The 16,204-nt window shown below is 48.5% G+C and overlaps 1 protein-coding gene across 3 annotated transcripts in view; it reads right to left on the bottom strand.

Moving 5' to 3' along the window:
• Positions 1-16,204, bottom strand: part of slc13a4 (solute carrier family 13 member 4) — a 148,233-nt gene that overhangs the window by 17,877 nt on the left and 114,152 nt on the right. For all 3 annotated transcript variants that reach the window (XM_086009038.1, XM_086009036.1, XM_086009037.1), the window contains exons 7-11: positions 12,063-12,229; positions 11,427-11,546; positions 8,249-8,350; positions 8,035-8,136; positions 1,741-1,847 (exon numbers count right to left, since the gene is read on the bottom strand). In XM_086009038.1, coding sequence (XP_085865164.1) covers positions 1,741-1,847; positions 8,035-8,136; positions 8,249-8,350; positions 11,427-11,546; positions 12,063-12,229 — 598 coding nt within the window. The remainder of the gene's footprint in view (positions 1-1,740; positions 1,848-8,034; positions 8,137-8,248; positions 8,351-11,426; positions 11,547-12,062; positions 12,230-16,204) is intronic.

The following is a 16,204-nucleotide window of genomic DNA, read 5'->3' as shown; positions in this document are numbered from 1 at the left end:
TAACATCACCTTGTTCAACCCGTGACTAACAGCACCTCCTTCAACCTGTGACTAACACCACCTCCTTCAACCCCTGACTAACATCACCTCCTTCAACCCCTGACGAACATCACCTCCTTCAACCCCTGACTAACATCACCGCCTTCAACCTGTGACTAACATCACCTCCTTCAACCCGTGACTAACATCACCTCCTTCAACCTGTGACTATCATCTCCTTCAACCCCTGACTAACATCACCTCCTTCAACCCCTGACTAACATCTTCTTCAACCCCTGACTAACATCACCTCCTTCAACCTGTGACTAACATCACCTCCTTCAACCCCTGACTAACATCACCTCCTTCAACCCCTGACTAACATCACCTTCTTCAACCCCTGACTAACATCACCTCCTTCAACCTGTGACTAACATCACCTCCTTCAACACCTGACTAACATCACCTCCTTCAACCCCTGACTAACATCACCTCCTTCAACCCCTGACTAACATCACCTCCTTCAACCCCTGATTAACATCACCTTCTTCAACTTGTGACTAGCATCAACCTTCTTTAACTTTGGCCTGTGGCATAGCAAGAATATCAGCTACCTTGCTGCTAGACAACTTGCTTATCCAAAATAGAGGCAAGGGATTTTCTGGCTCACGTCCCTCGTCTCTGTGGTTATTATTGATAAATACAAATACCTAACTCCTCTACCTAATTCCTACTGAGGCAGATTCACGAATTAGAGCTTAGGGTGCCCCAATGGTTCAATAGGTAAATGGACCACATGAGACTCAAATGTTCCTAGTTTCAATCTTCAATCTGTGCTGAGTTATCTGATCTGAACTAAGGTGCAGTATGGATGTTACAATTGACCTTCATGTTCCTCGTTTGGATGATGACAGAATCAAATTCAGTTGTGATGCTACTCAAGTTCAAATAGCCTGCCAGCATTTACCATCTGGGCTCATGCGTGAAGAATGGCCACTTTGGTGAGAGAACACAAGACTGCCAGTAGCTCTGGGACTCTAGCTTAGGTCCTGATTTTATCTCCAGGCCAGTTTACTACGGGTGAGCAGCAATGCGAGTTAGAAACTCACCTGCTACTCCAGAAATGCGGCCCGGGGTATATTAACCCACAGGCCTTACTTAAATCCCGCCAGCTGACTTCCCACCCTTTCTCGGCGGGAAGCGAAAGAAAATGGTGTAGACCAGAAGCCTTCCGCCAAGACCAGGTATGTGGCGGGATCGGTTGCCGTGTCCATCCCGCAGGGCTCTCATGATCGGGAGGGGGTGCGGGTCCAGCACAGGGGAGGCCTAAGCTTTCCTTGTGGATCCTGAAGGAGCACGCCTGCTCTTCCTGGCCCCACAAAAAAACTGTTAGCGTTTTTTTTAAACTTATCTTTTTGGGTCTCATTAGGTTGGCCTGGTGTGAAATTCCCGGCTGCTTGCCGCGCAGGCCGCAGAGTTAAAACTGCAGTCACTGTGACCCAACATGCACATGTAAGAAACGACCCCACCGGCTTTGGGCTGGTGTCCTTGCCGCCTGCTTAGTTGAGCAGGTCATCCAAGGCGGGTAAGGAACTTTGGGCTTTTTTAACAGCCCACCCGCTCAGTTTCCGTTGGCCGGGTAGGGTTGAAATCACCTCCCCCCCCCATATCAGTCATGTTTAAAAAGTCATTGGATTATTTGGTGCGGAGGAGATGGCACTAGGCTGAGAAGAGGCCAGCAGCTCACCCACCAGAACTCACCATTGTTCATTTTGCCAAAACAGGAGAAAGATGGTTTCTTCGCAGGAATCAAGAAGAGAAGAAACCCTAGGAAGATGGAGACAGTGGCATCTGTCCTGTAGCCTTTTCTGAAAGTCACAGGAATTAACAATTAGAGAGCACTTAGTCTAAAATATGTTACAGGTTTGAGGTAAATCAGGGTTGACCTGAAAGAAGCCTTTCTCGTGGTCTAAAATATGAGATCAATTATTAAGTCCCAACTCATTTAGCTCATAAACACTGAATGTTGCATTGGGGTGTGACTGGGTGTGTGGATCAGAGTTGGGGTGTGACTGGGGGTGTGGATCAGAGTTGGGGTCTGACTGGGTGTGCGGATCAGAGTTGGGGTGTGACTGGGTGTTTTGATCAGAGTTGGGGTGTGACTGGGTGTGTTGATCAGAGTTGGGGTATGACTGGGTGTGTGGATCAGAGTTGGGGTGTGACTGGGTGTGTGGATCGGGGTGTGACTGGGTGTGTGGATCAGAGTTGGGGTGTGACTGGGTGTGTGGATCAGAGTTGGGGTCTGACTGGGTGTGTGGATCGGGGTGTGATTGGGTGTGTTGATCAGAGTTGGGGTGTGACTGGGTGTGTTGATCAGAGTTGGGGTGTGACTGGGTGTGTGGATCAGAGTTGGGGTGTGACTGGGTGTGTTGATCAGAGTTGGGGTGTGACTGGGTGTGTGGATCAGAGTTGGGGTGTGACTGGGGGTGTGGATCAGAGTTGGGGTGTGACTGGGTGTGGCTCAGAGTTGGGGTGTGACTGGGTGTGGCTCAGAGTTGGGGTGTGACTGGGTGTGGATCAGAGTTGGGGTGTGACTGGGTGTGTGGATCAGAGTTGGGGTGTGACTGGGTGTGTGGATCAGAGTTGGGGTGTGACTGGGTGTGGATCAGAGTTGGGGTGTGACTGGGTGTGTGGATCAGAGTTGGTGTGTGACTGGGTGTGTGGATCAGAGTTGGGGTCTGACTGGGTGTATGAATCAGAGTTGGGGTCTGACTAGGGGTGTGGATCAGAGTTGGGGTGTGACTGGGTGTGGCTCAGAGTTGGGGTGTGACTGCGTGTGTGGATCAGAGTTGGGGTCTGAATGGGTGTATGAATCAGAGTTGGGGTGTGACTGAATGTGTGGATCAGAGTTGGGGTGTGACTGGGGGTGTGGATCAGAGTTGGGGTCTGACTGGGTGTGTGGATCAGAGTTGGGGTGTGACTGGGGGTGTGGATCAGAGTTGGGGTCTGACTGGGTGTATGAATCAGAGTTGGGATGTGACTGGATGTATGGATCAGAGTTGGGGTGTGACTGGGTGTGGATCAGAGTTGGGGTGTGACTGGGTGTGTGGATCAGAGTTGGGGTGTGACTGGGTGTGTGGATCAGAGTTGGGGTGTGACTGGGGGTGTGGATCAGAGTTGGGGTGTGACTGGGGGTGTGGATCAGAGTTGGGGTCTGACTGGGTGTATGAATCTGATTTGGGCTGTGACTGGGTGTGTGGATCAGAGTTTGGGTGTGACTGGGTGTGTGGATCAGAGTTGGGGTGTGACTGGGTGTGTGGATCAGAGTTGGGGTGTGACTGGGGGTGTGGATCAGAGTTGGGGTCTGACTGGGTGTATGAATCAGATTTGGGCTGTGACTGGGTGTGTGGATCAGAGTTGGGGTATGACTGGGTGTGTGGATCAGAGTTTGGGTGTGGCTGGGTGTGTTGATCAGAGTTTGGGTGTGACTGGGGGCGTGGATCAGAGTTGGGGTGTGACTGGGTGTGTTGATCAGAATTTGGGTGTGACTGGGTGTGTTGATCAGAGTTGGGGTCTGACTGGGTGTGTGGATCACAGTTGTGGTGTGACTGGGTGTGTGGATCAGAGTTGGGGTCTGACTGGGTGTGTGGATCAGAGTAGTAGTGTGACTGGGTGTGCGGATCAGAGTTGGGGTGTGACTGGGTGTGTGGATCAGAGTTGGGGTCTGGCTGGGTGTGTGGATCAGAGTTGTGGTGTGACTGGGTGTGTGGATCAGAGTTGGGGTCTGACTGGGTGTGTCGCTGACGACCATATGTGCGGGAAGTGTATCCAGCTGCAGCTACTGGCAGCCCGCATTGCGGCGCTGGAGCTGTGAATGGATACATACTGGATACATGCTGAGGACATCGTGGATAGCACGTTTAATGAGTTGGTCACACCACAGGTAAAGGCTGCACAGGTAGGAAGGGAATGGGTGACCGCCAGGCAGAGTAGTAGGCGCAGGCACGTAGTGCAGGGGTCCCCTGTGGCCATCCCCCTCTCAAACAGATATACCACTTTGGATATTGTTGAGGGAGACGGCTTACTAGGGGAAGGCAGCAGCAGCCAACTTCCTGGCACCATGGGTGGTCCTGCTGCACAGGACGGGAGAAAAAAGAGCAGGAGAGCTATAGTGACAGGGGATTCTATTGTAAGGGGAATAGATAGGTGTATCTGCGGCCGCAAATGAGACTCCAGGATGGTATGTTGCCTCCCTGGTGCAAGGGTTAAGGATGTCTTGGGGTGGCTGCAGGACATTCTGGAGGGGGAGGGTGAACAGCCAGTTGTCGTGGTGCATATAGATACCAACAATGTAGGTCAAAAATGGGATGTGGTCCTAAAAGCTGAATATAGGGAGTTAGGAGGTAAATTAAAAAATAGGACCTCAAAGGTAGTACTCTCAGGATTGCTACCAGTGCCACGTGCTAGTCAGAGTAGAAATAGAAGGATATTTCAGATGAATATGTGGCTAGAGGAATGGTCCAAGGGGGAAGGATTCAAATTCCTGGGACATTGGAACCGGTTCTGGGGGAAGGTGGGACGGTTTGCACCTGGGCGGGACCGGGACAGGTGTCCTAGAGGGAGTGTTTGCTAGTGCTGTTGGGGAGGGTTTAAACTAAAATGGCAGGGGGTTGGGAACCTGTTCAGGGAGACAAAGGAACAGGAAGCAAGGATAGAAACAAAAGACAGGAAGGAGAAAAGCAAAAGTGGAAGGCAGAGAAGTCAATGGTGTAAATCAAACAGGGCTACAGTAAATAATAATTCTAAAAGGAGTGTTAAAAAATCAAGCCTGAAGGCTTTGTGTCTTAATGCGAGGAGCATTAGTAATAAGGTGGATGAATTAGCTGCACAAATAGATGTAAACGGATATGATATAATTGGGATTATGGAGATATGCCTCTAGGGTGACCAAGGCTAGGAATTCAACATCCAGGGGTATTCAATATTCAGGAAGGACAAGAAAAAAGGAAAAGGAGGTGGGGTAGCATTGCTGGTTAAAGAGATTAACACAATAGTAAGGAAGGATATTAGCTCTGATGATGTGGAATCTGTATGGGCAGAGCTAGGAAATACCAAGGGGCAGAAAATGTTAGTGGGAGTTGTATACAGTAATGCTGAGGTTGGGGATGGCATTAAATGGGAAATTAGAGACGCGTGCAATAAGGGCACGGCAGTTATCATGGGTGACGTTAATCTACATACAGATTGGGCTAATCAAATTAGTAACAATACTGTGGAGGAGGAATTCCTAGAGTGTGTACGGGATGGTTTCCTGGACCAATATATCGAGGAACCAACTAGAGATCAGGCCATCTTAGACTGGGTATTATGTAATAAGAAAGGATTAATTAGCAATCTTGTTGTGCGAGGCCCCTTGGGGAGGAGCGATCATAATATGATAGAATTCTTCATTAAGATGGAGAGTGAAGTAGTTGACTCAGAGACTAGGGTCCTGAATTTAAATAAAGGAAACTACGATGGTATGAGGCATGAGTTGGCTAGGATGGATTGGGGGACGTTACTTAAAGGGTTGACGGTGGATAGGCAATGGCAAACATTTAAAGATCGCATGGATGAACTACAGAATTTGTTCATCCCTGTTTAGCATAAAAATAAAACAAAAAAGGTGACTCAACCGTGGCTAACAAGGGAAATTAGGGGTAGCATAAGATCCAAGGAGAAGACAGGTAATTTGGCCAGAAAAAGCAGCAAACCTGAGGATTGGGAACAGTTTAGGATTCAGCAAAGGAGGACAAAGGGATTAATTAAGAGAGGGAAAATAGATTGAGAGTAAGCTTGCAGAGAACATAAAAACTGACTGTAAAAATGACAATATATATGTGAAGAGAAAAAGATTGGTGAAGTCAAGCGTAGGTCCCTTGCAGTCAGAATCAGGGGAATTTATAATGGGGAACAAAGAAATGGTAGACCAATTAATACATACTTTGGTTCTGTCTTCACAAAGGAGGACACAAATAACCTTCCAGAGTGTCGGGGAACATAGGGTCTAATGAGAGGGAGGGATTGAATGAAATCAGCATTTGTAGGAAAATGGTGTTAGGGAAATTGACGGGATTGAAGGCCGATAAATCCCCAGGGCCTGATAATCTACATCCTAGGGTACTTAAGGAAGTGGCCCTAGAAATAGTAGATACATTGCTGGTCATCTTCCAAAATTCTATAGACTCTGGCACAGTTCCCATGGATTGGAGGATAGCTAATGTAACCCCACTATTTAAAAAAGGTGGTAGAGAGAAAATGGGGAATTATAGACTGGTAAGCCTGACATCGGTAGTGGGGAAAATGCTAGAGTCCATTTTAAAAGATGTAATAGCAGAGCACTTGGAAAACAGTGACAGGATCGGACAAAGTCAACATGGATTTACAAAAGGTAAATCGTGCTTGACTAATATACTGGAATTTTTTGAGGATGTAACTGGTAGAATAGATAAGGGAGAACCAGTGGATGTGGTGTATTTGGCCTTTCAGAAGGCTTTCGATAAGGTCCCGCATAAGAGATTAGCGTGCAAAGTTAAAGCACATGGGATTGGGGGTAAGGTATTGAATGGATAGAGAACTGGTTGGCAGACAGAAAGCAAAGAGTTGGAATAAATTGGTCATTTTCCGAGTGGCAGGCAGTGACTAGTGGGGTACCACAGGGATCAGTGCTAGGACCCCAGCTATTCACAATATATATTAATGATCTAGATGAGTGAACTGGATGTAATATCTCCAAGTTTGCAGACAGCACAAAGCTGGGTGGGCGTGTGTGCTGTGAGGAGGATGCAGAGAAGCTCCAGTATGATTTGGACAGGTTGGGTGATTGGGCAGATGCATGGCAGATGCAGTATAATGTGGATAAATGCGAGGTTATCCACTTTGGTGGAAAAACAGGAAGACAGATTATTATCTGAACGGCAATAGATTGGGAAATTGGGAAGTGCAACGAAACCTGGGTGTCCTTGTGCACCAGTCGCTGAAGGTAAGCATGCAGGTGCAGCAGGTGGTTAAGAAGGCAAATGGTATGTTGGCCTTCATAGCAAGAGGGTTCGAGTACAGGAGCAAGGATGTCTTGCTGCAGTTGTACAGGGCCTTGGTTGAGACCACACCTTGAGTATTGTGTGAAGTTTTGGTCGCCTTATCTGAGGAAGGATGTTCTTGCCATGGAGAGAGTGCAGCGAAGATTCACCAGACTGATACCTGGGATGGCAGGAATGACATATGAGGAGAGATTGGGTCGATTGGACTTATATTTGCTAGAGTTTAGAAGAATGAGAGGGGATCTCAACGAAACTTGTAAAATTCTAACAGGACTAGACAGACTAGATGCAGGAAAGATGTTCCTGATGGTGGGGGAGTCCAGAACCAGGGGTCACAGTCTAAGGATAAGGGGTAAGCCATTTAGGACTGAGATGAGGAGGAATTTATTCACCCAGAGAGTGGTGAACCTTTGGAATTCTCTATCACAGAAGGCAGTTGAGGCCAATTCATTAAATATATTCAAGAAGGAGTTAGATATATTTCTTAAGGCTAAAGGGATCAAGGGATATGGGGAGAAAGCAGGGACAGGGTACTGAATTTGGATGATCAGCCATGATCTCATTAAATGGCAGAACAGGCTCGAGGGGCTGAATGGCCTACTCCTGCTCCTATCTTCTATGTTTCTATGGCTCAGATTTGGGGTATGACTGGGTGTGTGGATCAGAGGTGGTGTCTGACTGGGTTTGTGGATCAGAGTTGGGGTGTGACTGGTTGTGTGGATCAGAGTTGGGGTGTGACTGGGTGTGTGGATCAGAGGTGGTGTCTGATTGGTGTGTGGATCAGTGTTGGGGTGTGACTGGGTGCGTGGATCTGAGTTGTGGTGTGACTGGGTGTGTGGATCAGAGTTGGGGTCTGACTGGGTGTGTGGATCAGGGGTGGGGTGTGACTCGATGTGTGGATCAGAGCATTGAGAATGGGGGCCAGGCTCATGGATGAGAGGGTTACTATTTATTAATTGTGGAATGTTGGACTTACCTCTCAAAGAGTGATGTCCATCCTGGAACAAATCCTGGTTCCCGGGTAAACCACAATAATGTCATCAGCACAAAGAAAATCCCTGTTACCATCTCCGGGTAGCTGGAAAAATCATAAGAATAAACAGGAATTAGATTCAATCACATTGTGAACAATTTGAAAGTCAAATATCAGCCAAATCCCCTAAGAGTCAGGAACAAGCAGTCCCTCATACCTGAATGGCCCCAATCTCTCGTACTCCTCTTGAATTCTCCTTTCAGACATCTCCTCACGTCTTGTCTTCCTCTTTTTGCTAAGAGAACAAGTTTCCTTAAAACTGTAAAGAAAGATTTATGCAATTAATGTAACAAAATAGAGTGTACAACACCTTTGTTCTGACTGATGGAGACACATTACTCCATTTATGTAGAGGCATTGTATGTAGAAGATGGACATTTGTGGAAAGTACAAAATTATGTTGAAACAGAGGTCACTCACAGGGATTCGAATTTGTCCCAAGACCTTGTGTCATTTAAAAATGAGCAAAGTCAGAATCATCTCCTTGGACTTATACGCCAGAGGCTAAGTCTTCCAAGTATGCATTAGCAGCGAGGAATCTTCTCCAGCACCACTGCATGTCAGAAATTCTTGGATGCGTTTCAATGAACAGAAAATCACAGGCAAGCACTTGTGATTTATATGTGATGGCACAGGGCAAGCTTCCTCACTGCCAAAGCACATTAGGAAAATTAAGCCCCAAATCTACAAAGATGCCTAACATACTGGCAATTCACACCAAACTGTGTGATGATTTTCAACAGTTGGTGACCGAGACAACAAATCTTCATCCTGCTGCATTTCCTTTAATGATATGCCTCTCACATTATGATCCTATTTCCTGTTCTTTCATTATAATTTATCTTGTTTCTCAAAAAAATACTATCTTCAATTCCTCTGCTAATTGGAGATAGGAGATTGTTTTATATCAGTTTTGACTTCTTGCGACACGGTCTTGTTATCCATCTTTGATATGAATGGGTTAATTTAAAATTTGTTTGGATTCAGCAAAGCCCACATGTGTAGACAGCTGGAAGGCAATTATTTGAGTCCACACTTCTAGTGTGAAGATTAACCCACCAGGAGTGCAAGTCAGTAGTTCGGGCACACAGTGCCCATCATTTCCCAGTTATTAAAATGAATGGTTGGGAAACGGTCCAGAAGTCATGGGCAGTGTATACCCAAATTTCCAATACATGCCCTGAGTGGGCAAGGCTCCCCAACAGGAGCGCACATTCATAAAATGACAGCCTTTCAGTGCTGAGCCCCTCCCAGCCCAGGAAAAAATATCTCGCACCATCACAAATTTTGAAATCTGCCACTGCTGCAAATCACAAATTTATGTACTTGGGCTGAATTCTGCTCTGTTGGCGGGTTAGCGGTGGAGTGGGAAAACTGCCCACCAACTAACCATCATTTGCAATGCAATGTGGGTTTGGAGTGAAAATACTGCTCCTGATAGGTTTATCACTCTTTGCACCTGTGGGAACCCATGCAGCCGGTTTGTTTGGGAAGGATATGAATTGTGCAGCCTTCCTGAATAGGGCATCATTGACCTTTTTGATGCAATAGTGAGCAGTTGCCTGACTAATGTGGCAAAGGTCACCAGATGCTGCATGGGAAGATTCAATTACAAAGACATTCAAGACAGTGGTGGCCTCGACTGGTATAGACAATGCTGTTCTCCTCGTGCAAGTGAGCTTCAGCCAGCCATTGATATATTTTTCTAAAACCTCTGAGGGGAAGCACAACCTGATAAGGCACTGATGACCAGGAAAGTCTAAGTAAAACCCTCTTGCCTGTAGACCCTGGTAAGTAGGTATCAGCATGTAAGGAAGAGATGCCTTCTGTGAAGCCTGACTCCAGAGTCTGCAATCTAGCCTATTCCATATCCTCATCCTTTTCTTCTTCATAGCATAAGAATAGAGAATTCACACTGGGAGATCTAAGTCCCTGATGCAAAGGAGAACTTTAAGCAGAGCTGAGTAGAAATAGCAGCAAAAGTCCTGACTGAACTTCCAAAGTACTAAAGAGATGAATATGCAAATTAACAATGACATTTAGTAGCAGTTCGCAAAATTACCTTCTCAATGTGGTGTCTACCTCAGGTCTATCTTATTGCATCTCACGCTGGCACTTATATAGTGGTGGTAATAATTTGGAGTGGGTTTGGGGCAAAAGTTGAGAAAATGGGTCAGAGGAGTTAGCCATGGCCCCCCTTATTACATTTACACAAGGCCCCCAGCAAGCCTCAAAGGGGACTGGTGTTTTTTGGGAGGATAATTCAGGTGCAAATTTTTTCTAGCGATTTTGAGGTAATAGCCTCTAAGAACCCATTTTGCTCTATTTATTGCCCAAATCCACCCCAAAATGAAATGGATGGTACTTCAGAGAAATCCAGGCCCTTTTGTTCTTTCTTATAATTCAAGTGACAAAATATTGGGTTATACAGCTGCAGCTGAAGTCAGGCCCCACCGCACTCAGTCTGACTACTTGTTTTCACACATCATCAGCTTATCTTCAGTGCTTTGAGTTGCCAGACATTTTTGGGTTGCATCAGCCTTTTTAAAAAAAAACTGTTGGTTAACCTTTGCTAGTTTTCTAGATTGGCAAGTTCCAGAACCAAAGAACAAAACACAGTGAATTGGCTGAGATAACGGTTTCCTGTTTATCAACTTATCTTAGTCTAAGAAGCTGACTTATAATCAAGCGGTAAACATATCACTTGGGGTAACACCCCAGTATCTCGCTGTCAGCCATCGAGTACAGAGAGGCATTTTACTACTATATTGGGACCATTTAGAAACTGCGTTGAAAGCAGAGCATTATAGCAAATGGTGCATTATTGCAAGTGCAGTTTTACGGTAAATAGTGTGTGGTGGAGAGCAATGCATTGTATCAAATCTTTCATTATAGTAAACTGATCACTATACAGTGTGTTGTAGCAAATCATGCAATACAGGAGCAAAATGCTCTAGTTGACAACAGGTTATGGTAAATATTGCATTATAGAGCGCAGAACATTACAGAAAACAAAGCACGATAGGCAGCCAGATTAGATCCCTTCTTTCTCAATTAGGGAGCTATGACTGATATACATTCAGTCAAATGCTATACTCTGTCAGTGGTTGATGCAACAAATAATTACTAGACCTGTGGTGCAATAGGGTAGATTTTCTGAGTTTTCCCACACACTGAGGTTACTAGCATGCTGCATGGATGCACTGGAAAATCCCGGACCCAATGCCCATGATGTATCTTGCTGTGTGCAAGGATTCAGAAAATCAACCCTAATATGTACAGCTACAGTATTTGCAGGAGGAGGTTGGCTTCGTTGTTTCAGGTTCCATACTTACTTGCATCCCAGGAAAAGCCAATGCATCCAGATCCAGGTCAGCACCAGCATGATGATGGCAATGGGAAAACTAAAAACAAACCAGGTTCCAAAGTTGATAGATCGTGATTCTGGGTAACGACTGTTAAATAAAAAAAGGCAGATGTCAGTCAAAAAAAACGACTGGCGGGAACCAACAAGAGGCATGTCAGCACTAGCCAGGGACTAGCACTAATTTCACCACCAAATTATAATGGAAAGGCACTGGACACAGATGTAACGATAAAAAAAATGTTCCAGCTGACTTCCCATCTTACTCCTACCTTCCTCATTTTTAACCTGTGCCCCTGGCATTTGAACCCTTTCACCACAGGGAACAATTTGTCTGGATCAATTTTGAAAATTTCCTTTATTATCTTGAAAGCTTCAATCAGATCGCCTAATAGTCTCCTCTTTCCCAAATGAAACAAGCTCAACAACCTCAAACCTTTATTCATAACTTAAATTACTGATAGTTGGAATCATCATTGTTGCTCAAATCTGCACCCCCTTAAAGGAAAATAATACCCTTATAATTAGCCCTGGAGGAAAAGTTTATTCTAGTACCAGTCTGTCAGGCTGAGCAGCAGGGCCACTGCTTGAGGATAGATGATCTTACTTGTTGAACTGTTCAGCAAAGATGAGATTGGTTGAGGTTCCGGTGATTGTCATGAGGCCTCCAATTGTGGCAGCGTAAGTGATGCTCAATGACAGACACTTGCAGATCATGTGGTCGTGCTTTGTTTTGTATTTACTGCTGTATTCTTTTCTGGGCTTAGTCTGGCTCTGTAGGAAAACAAAGAGCAACAGCATGAAAATCACATGGAAATATTCAATCAGCCTATCTCTCTTCAGTGAATATCTTGTCTGCCACAATTTGGTATTCATCAATCAAACCAATTATTCATAGTGCAATTAGTCAAACAAACTTCAACACTTTTTTTTGAGGGTGTGAGATTCCTTCAGTTTCCCTTCCCTTCTCCTGGTACAGCTGGTCCATCCAGCTTCTGTGCCCCTGATGGAAGTGGAGGGTGGGTAACCTGCTCCAGGGCCTGTGCCAATGCTGCTCTTCAGCTAGTCAAAAGGAGACACCCAGCCGAAGTCTGATGATCATTTTTAATATATTTCCCCCCCCGCCCCCCACCCCCCGTTTTTCTCTCTTCTCTTAAAAATGCCGTCAATTTTACTGTAGTTCAGTCCCACAGGTGCTGGCAATCTACAGTAGCGTGCCCAAATAACCATTATTCATATGGGTGTCTGCAGGCTGCTCCACTGTGCATGGCATCATAGAGAAGCCCAGCCTTGTCCTCACCCAGTATCTACACACACATTTCACAGGAGGTCATTGGATAGTGATCAGGAATATGAGGCCTGGCTAATGATCTCCTCCCTAACCCAGCACAGTTGGTCAATTGTAACTTCGCAACTGCTACCTTGGCAGAGGCCAGTCAACTCAGCACACAACAGGGACTGAATCACGGACCTTCTGGTCTGGGTTAGTGCTATACTGGGCTGTGCTTTAATCCCCTACGTCATCAGCATATCTGCTCAGTGGAGCTAGGGAATGAAAAACAAGAGAGAATTATGCCTCTCCGCATATCTATCTTCTATTATATATATACTAGCTGGGGAGCCCCGCGTTGCGAGGGCAATTTTGGGGCGCTTGGTCTCCCTGCCCCTGTGTGTCCCTCTCCCTGTCATGTCCTCTCCCTGTCCTATCCCTCCCTCCCCTCCCCTCTCTCCCTCCCCTCCTCTCCCTCCCCTCCCCTCCTCTCCCTCCCCTGTCTCCCTCCCTCCCCTCCCCTGTCTCCCTCCCTCCCTCCCTCCCCTCCCCCACCCCCACACCTACCCTCCCCCACCCCCTCGCCCACCCCCCTCCCCTCCCCCACTCCCCCGCTCCCCCACTCCCCTCTGTCCCTCTCTCCGGCCCCTCCTCCTGCCTAGCGCCTGAGGTTCGGTTCTGAGGCCGGGACGGACAGGAGCTGAGGTCCCCCACGTATGGCGCGGCTGATGGACGGCCGCTGCGGGCGGGCGGCGCATGCGCGGTCAGTGCGGGCAGCGCATGCGCAGTCAGTGCGGGCGGCGCATGCGCGGTCAGTGCGGGCGGCGCATGCGCGGTCAGTGCGGGCGGCGCATGCGCGGTCAGTGCGGGCGGCGCATGCGCGGTCAGTGCGGGCGGCGCATGCGCGGTCAGTGCGGGCGGCGCATGCGCGGTCAGTGCGGGCGGCGCATGCGCGGTCAGTGCGGGCGGCGCATGCGCGGTCAGTGCGGTCGGCGCATGCGCGGTCAGTGCGGTCGGCGCATGCGCGGTCAGTGCGGGCGGCGCATGCGCGGTCAGTGCGGGCGGCGCGAGGCGGCCCGCGGGGAGCAGGCAAGGGCGGCTTGGCGGCCGTTAGCGAGCGGGAAACTTCGGGCGGCCCGCCCGCGCTCCGTCCGCGACACCGTGAAACCTGAGAGGGGGAAGTAGAGAGAGACAGAGAGGGAAGAGGAGAAGGAGAGAGAGGGAAGAGGAGAGAGGGAAGAGGAGAAGGAGAGAGAGGGAAGAGGAGAAGAAGAGAGAGAGAGGGAAGAAAGAGAGAGAGAGAGAGAAATTTTTTGAGCTTCAGGCCCCGAGTCCCCCCTGCGCGAGGGTGAGGAGGAGGGGGGGGTTGCTAAACACAATATAAAACTCAAATAAATTGTTAATTAATTCCCTAACACATAATTCAAATATTTACCGTACTTCCCTAACACACTGAAAGTGTGGGGAAAAAAATCGTGAAAAATCAAGATGGCGGCCACTCACCTCAGTTCAGAAGGATAAGGCCCGCCCACACACGCACCGATTGGTCGACCGGTCAGGTCACCGAAGCATAGGGTTGGTCAATCATCGAGTCACTCGACACTCAACTGTAGGAAGGAACCCGCCGTCCGATTGGTCGACCTCGACGTCACACGGTCGCTAATGAGATGCTAATGAGCGGAAGGCTGAACGTTTTTCAGATACCGCGGGCGCGGTTTTTGTCCGGCTGAAACGTAAATACGCCTATGACCGGTCCGGAATCGCAAGCTTTCTTTTGAGGCGACGCGCGCGTCGGTACGCTCTGTAACTTTCAAACGTATAGAGAACAGACAGACAGACAGACATCGGGACAGACAGAAGAGCTCTTTTATATATATAGATAAAACGGTCTGTCTGTTTGTCTCTCTGTCTGTCTGTCTGTCTGTCCGGCTATACAATCAAAAGTTATAGAGCGTACCTACACATATGTTATATCAAAAGAGAGCTTATCATTAGGGGAGTCTAATAGGTGTATTTACTTTTTGGTCAGACAAAAATTGTTCAGACAGTATACAAAAAAGCAAAAAACGGCAGCATTCTTCATTAGCGTTGAGTGACGTGATGGTTGACCAATCGTACAGGGGATTAACCTGATGGTTGACCAATCGGTGTGTCACAGGGGGCATTTCATTGCATGTGTGGGTGGGCCTAATCCTTCTGAGCTGAGGTGAGTGGCCGCCATCTTGATTCCTAACTATTCATTTATTTTTCCCACTTTCTGCGTGTTTATTTTCAAATATAGATTTCCAGCAAAAAAAAAGTTGCTTTTAAAGCACAATTAAATTGTTTTTTAAAAAAGTTAATTAATTTGTAAATATTTTCTCTAACCTCATTAATTTTCCTACCTTTCACCCTTTTTTTCCCCTCTTGACTCGCTACCTACGCCGGGCGCCGCAACCTTCCAGGGTTACCCCGCCTGCAGGCCTCAAAGCCTCGGCCTCTCCTCCCCAGCCACGCCCGAGCTAGGCACCTCCCATCCCGCTCAACAAGCGGCCCATGGTCGCCGCCATCTTTGTAAAGGCTGGCGGGGCGGGACTGAGCTGAGCGTAGCCACCACCGCCATCTTTGTAAAGGCTGGCGGGGCGGTACGGAGCTCTGCGGAGCCATCGCTGGCGCTGGGCTATGGTGCTTTGTGGCCTGCGGCCGAATGGTGGCTGCAGAGTTCGGGCTGCCCGGGGCGCTGGGCTCGGCTGGGCCATGTCAGTGCGGGTGCCCGAGGCCCCGGGGCCTAGCCTTCTCCAACCGCCGGCAGCGCAACTCTCAACACTGGCAGAGGGGAGAGTGTCTGCTGGCTCCCCCCCTCCCTTTCCCCCCCTTCCCCCCTCCTTCCCCCACCCCCCTTCCCCCCACCCCCCCCTTTTCCCCCCTCCCACCCCCCCCTCTTCCCCCCAACCCCCCTTCCCCCCAACACCCCCTTCCCCCCTCAGCCCCCCTCCCCCTCCCCCCAACACCCCTCACCCCCCTTCCATCCCCCTTCCCCTCCCCCTTCCCCCCCACCCCCCTTCCCCCCCTCTTCCCTTCCACACCCCCTTCCCTTCCCCCTTCCCTTCCCCCCTCTTCCCTCCCCCCTTTCCCCCCTTTCCCTTCCCCCCTTTCCCTCCCCCCCTTTCCCTTCCCCCCTTCCCCCCCACCCCTTTCCCCCACCCCTTTCTCTCCTTCCCTCTCTCTCTCCTTCCCTCTCTGTCTCTCTCTCTCCTTCCCTCTGTCTCTGTCTCTCTCTCCTTCCCTCTGTCTCTGTCTCTCTCTCCCTCTCTCTCTCCCTCTCTCTCTCTGTCTCTCTCTCTCATTCCCTCTCTCTCTCCTTCGCTCTCTGTCTCTCTCTCCTTCCCTCTCTCTCTCCTTCCCTCTCTCTCTCTCTCCTTCCCTCTCTCTCTCCTTCCCTCTCTCTCTCCTTCCCTCTCTCTCTCCTTCCCCCCCTCTCTCTGTCTGGCACAGGGTTC

The sequence above is a fragment of the Somniosus microcephalus genome, chromosome 16, assembly GCF_052327205.1.
Source record: "Somniosus microcephalus isolate GS21.2 chromosome 16, FLI_Smic_1.0, whole genome shotgun sequence".
Lineage (NCBI taxonomy): Eukaryota > Metazoa > Chordata > Chondrichthyes > Squaliformes > Somniosidae > Somniosus > Somniosus microcephalus.
The sequence above is the reverse complement of the archived record's forward strand: the minus strand, read 5'-3'. Positions and strand labels throughout refer to the sequence as shown.